Source organism: Sminthopsis crassicaudata, chromosome 6, assembly GCF_048593235.1.
Source record: "Sminthopsis crassicaudata isolate SCR6 chromosome 6, ASM4859323v1, whole genome shotgun sequence".
NCBI lineage: Eukaryota > Metazoa > Chordata > Mammalia > Dasyuromorphia > Dasyuridae > Sminthopsis > Sminthopsis crassicaudata.
Window position 1 is genome coordinate 164951757 of NC_133622.1, and position 8422 is coordinate 164960178.

General features: G+C 33.7%; 1 protein-coding gene across 2 annotated transcripts in view; it reads left to right on the plus strand.

Moving 5' to 3' along the window:
• The window catches only part of ADAMTS3 (ADAM metallopeptidase with thrombospondin type 1 motif 3), a 281852-nt gene extending 274813 nt beyond the window's left edge, over positions 1-7039 (plus strand). For both annotated transcript variants that reach the window (XM_074275098.1, XM_074275097.1), the window contains exon 22: positions 4194-7039. In XM_074275098.1, coding sequence (XP_074131199.1) covers positions 4194-4750 — 557 coding nt within the window. In that variant the 3' untranslated portion in view covers positions 4751-7039. The remainder of the gene's footprint in view (positions 1-4193) is intronic.
• The last annotated feature ends 1383 nt before the right edge of the window (positions 7040-8422 follow it).

Here is an 8422-nt window from a genome sequence, read left to right on the forward strand (position 1 = left end):
GAAGACACTAGAATTAATAGGGATTGTAACATACACATTCATACACACACACATATATATCTATATATAGATATATATGTGTGTGTGTGTGTGTGTTTATTCATGTAAACACTAAGAGGAGCTGAGGCAAAGTTGTAAAATAAAGCAAATATCAATAAAGTGGCATAATTAATAATTTCATTACTAATCAAATACCGGGAATCACTATCCTTCATCATTTATAAAACCTTGGTCCTCCCTTCATATATTCTCTTATGGACTATAGAATGCATATTCATAGCAAAGATCTTGAACAGTTGAGGAAACTGAGGTTCCTAGTGTTAAATGACTTGATCACGGTCATAAGCGTCAGATGTTGGAATCAAACAATATTCCTTCCTCTAACTTTATCAATATGTATTTCACTACTTCCACAGTAGTATAGTTTTGTTTATATACAATAAGTTCTTCTTTGGGGCATGAAGCCAACATTAACTTAAGTCAAAAGTATTATATAATGGAACCATCAAAAATACATTGAAATTTGATCTTGATTATGCTATATGTTGGAAACGAAAATCTGGGATTAGAAATCAATGACATCCTTACATATACAGTTTTTTTCTTTTTCTGCATCCTGAATATTGGAAAGAAAAAACAAATGCAAGAGTTTTGCGGCTTTTATTTTCTTTTCAAAAAAATCTGTACATTTTAATTTAAAGTTTTGAGTTCCAAATTCTGTCTCTCCCTCCCTTTGCCCTTCCCTGATATGGTAAGCAAGTATAGTGCAATTAAGTAAAACACTTCCATATTAGTCATTTTTGTACAAAAACAAATACCAGAAGAAAATGAAAGAAAGTAAAAAAAAAACATGTTTCAATCTGTACTCAATCAATATTAGTTCTTTCTCTGGAGGCAGATAGTATGCTTCATCATTAGTCATTTAGAATTATTTTTCATTGTTGTATTGCTGAGAATAATTAAGTCATTCCTAGTCTTTCATCAAACTATATTGCTGTTAATATGAACAACATTCTCCTGATTCTGTTCATTTCTCCATGTATCAGTTCATGTAATTCTTTCTATGTTTTTCTGAAATCATCCTGTTTGTCATTTCTTCTAGTACAATAAAATTCCATTACAATCTTATACCGTAACTTGTGCCCAATTGATGAACATCCCTTTGATTTCCAATTCTAGCTGCTATACATATTTTTGTAAAAAAAAAAATAGGTCCTTTCCCCTTTTTTAGATGTCTTTGGGATACAGATCTAGCAGTGGCATTTTATGATCTTTTGGGCATAATTTCAAATTGCTCTCCATAATGGTTAAATCAGCTCTTAATGCTAGCAACATTGAATTAGTATCCATTGTCCCCACATCCCATCCGATATCCAGGGTTTTTTTTTTTTTTTTTTTTTTTTTTGCCACATTAGCCATTCTGATAGATGTGAAGTGATACTTTAGGGTTGTCTTAATTTTCATTTTTCTGATTAATAGTGATTTGGAGCATTTTTTCATATCACTATAGATAGCTTTGATTTCTTTGAAAATTACATGTTCTATCATTTGACCATTTATTAATTGGAGGATGACTTCTATTTTTATAAATTTGATTCAGTTTAATATTTGAGAAATGAAACCTTTATTAGAGATCCTTGTGAAATTTTCCCCTCAGTTTTCTGCTTTTCTTATAATTTTAGTTCCATTGGTTTTATTTGTGCAAAACCTTTTAAATTTTATATAATCAGAATTCTGAATTTAGATTTTATAATGCTATGTCTCCTTTGGTCTTAAATTCTTCCCTTATCCATAAATTTGACAGATAAACTCTGTTCTCTTAATTTGCTTATGGTATCAACCTTTATGTGTAAATAATATATCCATTCTGACCTTATCTTGGTATATGGTGTGAGATCTTGGCCTATAGCTAATTTCTATCATGCTGTTTTACCAGTTTTCCCACAGTTTTTTTTATCAAATAATTAGCCAGTACCATATTGTTTTGATAATGACTGCTTTATAATATAGATTGAGATCTTGTATGGCTAAATCTACTTGCTAAAGCTTGTTATTTTCATTGATTCCCCTGATATCCTTGAGTTTTTGTTCTTCCAAATGAATTATTATTTTTTCTAAATCTGTAAAATAAATTTTGATAGTTTGATATGATACTGAATAGATTGGTTTAGATAGAATTGGCTTGGCCTGCCCAACTAATAGTAAATAGTAATATTTTTATTAATATTTTCCTAATTGTTTAGTTCTGACTTCCTTGTTGTGAAAAAATATGTTATAGCTGTGTTCATGTAATTTCTCAGTTTGTCTTGGCAGGTAGACTTCTAAATGTTTTATATTGTTTACAATTATTTTAAATGGAATTTTTTGTTTTATCTTTTGCTATATTGTAGACTTTATTGGTAATATATAGAAATGCTAATGGTTTATGTGGCTTTATTTTGGATCCTGCAACTTTGCTAAAGTTGTTAATAATTTCCAGAGGTTTTTAGTTGATTTTCTCATATTTCTTTTCTAAGTATTATATTATAACATCTACAAAGAATGATAGTTTTATTTCTTTATTGCCTTTTCTTGAGGCTATTTATTTTTTATAATAACTATTTTCCAAAATACATGCAAAGATAGTTTTCAATATTCATCCTTGCAAAATTTTGCATTCCAAATTTTTCTCCCTCTCTTCCTCCTACCCTCTCCCTTAGACTACAAGTAATCTAAAATAGGTTAAGCATGTGCAATTTTTATACATATTTCTACATTTATCAAAAAGATATAAAAAAGAATAAGATCAAAAAGGAAAAATAAGTAAGAAAAAAAGCAACCAAACAAATAACAACAACAACAACAACAAAAGTTAAAATACTATGTTGTCATCCACATTCAGTCCCCATAGTAATTTCTCTGGATGCAGATGGCTCTCTTCATCACAAGTCTATTGGAATTGGCCTGAATCATCTCATTGTTGAAAAGAGTCAAGTCTATCTTTATTAATTATCACTTAATGTTGTTGTTGTGTACAACATTCTCTTGGTTCTACTCACTTTATTTAGCATCAGTTCATGTAATCTCTCCAGACCTCTATGAAATCATCCTGCTGATTGTTTCTTATAGAACAATAATATTCCATAACATTCATATACCATAACTTATTCAGCTATTCCCCAACTGATGGAATCCCAATTTCTTGTGGCTATTTAAGACTTACAAAAACCTCCTTTACTGAGTATTGAGTTAATTACTAGCCTATTTTAAAATAAAATTGACATTAATTTCATTAAAACTAAATTGAATTCATTTGTTTTTCAGAGAAAATTACTTTCCAGAGAGATCATTTTCCCATCTTGATGCTTGTATAAAACTTAATGGGAATAACTAAATGGTGCAGTGGATAGAGCTTAGAGCCTAGTCAGGAAAATTCCTGAGTTCAAATTCAACTTCAGACTTTTATCAACTGTGTGATTCTGGGAAGTCCAGAATTTCCTGGGGAAGTAAAAAACAAAATAAAACAAACAAACAAAAAAAAACCAAAAAGCTTAAGGGTTTTCACTTAACCCTGTTTGCCTCAGTTTCCTTATCTATGAAATTAATTAGAGAAGGAAATAACAAACCATTTCAGTACCTTTGTCAACAAAACCTCAAATGGGGTCACAAAGAATCAGACATTACTGAAACAATTTGAAAACATTAATATATCCAGTACCCATCTCACAGCACAAACCTACTAAATGTCAACTGAATTAAGAGATATCTCTTAATCAAAATGGCATTTTAAATATCTTTCAGTTGCTTCCTAAGTGTAGTTCCTTATCTATTTTATTTATATCATTTATGGTTCTTACATTCTAAGGTCTATCCTTTGACTATACTTTTGGTTTAAATTACATGCATTCTTGCCAAGTTGACTCTAAAATGGATCCTGTTTTTCCCAAAATTTCCATTAGACAATGAGCCACAGATTGCTGCTAAGATGTGCCTCTGGGGATTGAACTGAAAGCTGTGAAAGAATCAAGAGCTTATTAAGCACTAACCTCAGCTGTGTTTATTATAGGCTGTTAAGCATAGAAATATTCATCCCATGAATCGGTTCATAAATTCTTATGTATCACAATGGAAATTCCATTTGATTAGTTCTTAGCATTCCACTTAAATCTTTTGAAATATTAACTAAAATTTGTCCTTTTCTTTTTTATGTACAGATGAGCCATGCTTGGGAGATAAGTCAATTTTTTGTCAAATGGAGGTCCTGGCACGATATTGTTCTATTCCAGGTTATAACAAACTTTGCTGTGAATCCTGTGGTAAGCGTGGTACTACGCTCGCCCCACCATACCTTACAGATGCTGCTGAAACTAGTGATGGTGCAATTTATCACCCCAGTGACTTCCCTAGTTCCTTAGTAATGCCGACACCTTTGATACCTTATCAGGTGGGATCCACCGCCAAAAAGAAATCTCCAAGTAGGTTGCCCTCCTCCGAAGACAACTCCCGTGTATATACAGACAATAAACCCAATGGTGCTAACTTACTCCAGGGGAGAGCTCACCAAACAAAAAGCAAGACCTTGAGACCTGATCAAGAACCAGCCCCACCTTCTACCAAGAGTCAGAGTTTCAATTCCTCTTCTCAGGTGGCATTTCCTCCTGTGGCAATAAATGCTTCCTCTGGTGTTTTATCTCCAGCAAGAACATCAAGGAAGAATATGAAGGCAGCTGATAAGAAACATCCTTTAAGACCATCCACTGTGGAAAGATGAGAAAACTAATTTTGAAAGGGCAGAAACCATAGGAAATTCTGGACACCCCATGGTGCATATTGCTTTTGTTAAAAGCAAAACTCTCCACAGGTCATCAACTCATTCGTTTTATGTATAAATGGAAGAGCAAAAAGTGCTGGTTCACTTTCTAACTGCTTTCCTCCTTTCATTCTCCTTTGTCTGATTAGCTTGAATTCATTGGAAGAAAGCACCAAAGATTATTAGCAGAAGTGAAAGTGAGTTGCTGAGTGTATCAGCCTTTCCTTGGTACAGAAAAGGGTGGCTGGAACCAATTTTGCACATCAGCTGATTTTTTATTTTTTAAAAAATCACATGTAAAAAATAAACCAGAGGTATGAAATGTTTACATGTCCACAAAATATTTTAGAAATGGAACAAGAGAATCCATAAGACTTGTATTCCTATTTATCTATATAACAGATATTATATGAGCAAATTTGCAGCTGTTGTGTAAATATTGTATATTGCTAAATCAGTATTATTTTAAGAGATATGTTCTCAAACAATTGTTTACTCTATTACATTTCTAGATATTCTAGGTGCCACCCATTGTGTACTGATGCCTTATGAACATTCCATGAATTGATTTTTAAAACAGCCCATGATGTAGGGGACCTCCAGTTTGATATGAATTGGAGAGAACTGGAAATGCAAAGGGTTTGGTTGGGTCAACAATGTGATGCTTTAAAAAAAATTAAACTCAAGATATAGATATGTCAGTCCAAAAAAGCATTAAAATTTTGTGGATAGTCAAATACAATAGAGAAAGTTGTTAAATGTGCATGTTCTGAGTGTAAACCAACCAGAGCTTAATCATCTTGGTCTCAACAAGTACTGTATGAGTTTGAGTAACCATGTGTCTTCTTATTTTCTCATTCTTTTCCCAAGAAGTCTAAATAGCATATGCTCTGAGAGGTATAGAGAGTAGTTATCTGGTTACTTGATGAACTGTTCACAAGGGAAGAGGTATTTAGCAAAATTTGTTTGACCTATGGAAGTCAAAAGAAGCATCACAAATCCAAAAGAGGCATTCATGTACATTGCCAAGAGCATATGGCAAAAGCAGGGCTTGGGAGAGAGAGGACATTTTAAGGAAGCTTCAGTTGAAAGTTGAAATAGAGATATGTGTTCAGAATAGTTTGCTATGGCACCCACCACCATTTATCTAAGTGCAAATCCAATAACATAAAAATAAATTGTGTCCATTCTCACCTTTCCTACCAGAAAATCAACCACACTAGCAAGCAGATGTAAAGTACATGTATATAGAATTCAGAACTGAAGATATTTATTAAAATGGATGTTTTTCTTGATAGTATTTTATGTAATAAATATTTACACTAATAGCAGTGACATTGTGGTAAAAATAGAGAGATCTAATTAGAGACATATGTTATACTGTATACCTAGAACAGAAATTTAAGCTAATTAAACTACTGTAGTTGAATTCTTGAACTCAATTTGAGAAAAAAAAGTCTGATGGTGATTACAAACATCCTATACTTTTAAAGTTAGTTGGTCAAACTTTAATGAGATCACCTTCAAAAAATAATAATAAAAAAACCATCAACCAAAAATGCTTCATCCTATGATAGTCTAAGATGAAAATATAAATCAATGAAAAAGTAAATTCATAGCACTAAATGGAGCTATGATATAGATTAGGACTGAATGCATTGCATTTTGGAAAATAAGAGAGAAAATGGAAAGTTTAAGAATTGTGATTTTCCAGATCAGCTAGTTGAGTAGAAATGCATCCCCCATCTGTGGGGATAGACCTAATGTAAACTCGAATGTAGCTTGGTTAATACCAGAAAGACCAGGATGTGAAACACGTGGCTCATGGTGCTCTTTGTCATGTGGACTTGGTAAGCTAGCCCACTCAACATTAACTCAGTACCTCTCACAAACTGCTGCTGCTTTATGCAAGCCATTTGAAGGTCAAAGTAATTTAGTGAGCTGTAGATTTTTTTAGACCGTCCCTGAGCCTCAAACAGACCAATAAGATGTTTATTTTTTCCTCATGCTGGTCCAGAAACACAACTCTTTCTATGTTGCTGAGGTGTCAGCATTTGTCTGTATACACAGGGGCATATGCAGGTCTATGTGGGCATACATGCACCTCCAATAAAGATGTATATATTATTTCCACTCCAAGTCTTTGGACTTTCTTTTGTACCAAGCTCAAATTTCTTGTTCATAGAAGTGTACACTACTGATGCTATTTGTTGTATTGGGGAGCATGTAGCAATAAAAATGTTAACAAAATCCATTTCTGTCTGGGTTGAATTAGTTTTTTTTTTTTGCTTATACTCTTTCAGCCCCCGATTTTTTTAGTGGTGATTTTTTATCCTATGTTTTCCAAATTCTTCTCCAGTGGCCAGGTATAGATCAAGATGACTGGAGTGAGCCTTGGATGCAGTGAGAAACCCTGGCCTTTCTAAGCTAAGGTCTTTAACAGTATCACTTTGACTGAGGCCATACTCATTCAGTGATTAAGATTAGGTAGCAATTAAAGCAAAGAATGAACTCTTCTACCTAGTTAAAAAAATATAAATAAATGGGGGGGGGGTAAAACCCTCAGGATTCTGACCAAAACAGAAATTATTGCTATTTACATTCACCCTGAGAGAATTAGGACCCAAACAACGACCAATTGGATCTTAGCTTTGGGACCTATTGTTGGCCACTCCATGACAGGTTTAAGGTCTGCCACTGGATCCAAATGGCTCTGGCGGGGAAAGTGAGGCAGATGACCTTGCCCAGCCCCCCTCACTTAAATCCAATTCACTGACAAGTTATTGTGTCATCTCCCTGATGTCATGGTACTCCTTGAGAAGGAAGGACAAACAACAACAATGGTGATCTTAGAATCATAAATTTAAAGATGGACGTTATCTTGGAATAACACAACTGTTGCTAACAATTCCAAATTGTTGATTTCTTGGAAAGCATTTAGAAGCGATGTAGAATAGCAAGAAAATGCTTTGGAGTCAGGAGATCTGAATTCAAATCCTGCCTCAGAGTCACTTGTGTGAAATTGGGCAAAACATTTATTCTCTTAAAGTCTCCATTTCATCATTTGAAAAATAAAAGTGTTGGATTTTGTGGACTCTTAGGTCTTCTGTCTCTACACCTATGATTCTATGAATTTTATACACAATCTGGGGAGAAACACATAATTGTATTATATTGCCAGATGCTGTACTAGGCACTGAAGGTACAAAAGTAGAGACAAAAAATATCTCCTTTCTTAAAGACACCTCCATTCTCATGGGGAAAACAACATATATAAATCAGAACATATAAGGCTCTACCTTTTCTTGTTGTTCAGTCATCTTCAGGCTTGTTCCACTCTTCATGACCCTATTTGGAATTTTCTTGGCAAAGATACTGGAATGGTTTGTCATTTCCTTCTCTGGGTAACTTTACAGATGAGGAAACTGAGGCAAACAGAGTTAAGGGGATTGAGCAAGATCACACACCTAGCAAGTGTTTGAGGCCAGATTTGAACTCAAGAAGATTAATCTTCCTAACAAGGCACAGTGCTCTATCCATTGCTAACTTCTTTCCCCTATACTTATACACATATCCTGGGGTGGGAGTGGAACCTCTTGCTTCTTTTGCCATCATCACTGAGCATCTTTTCTT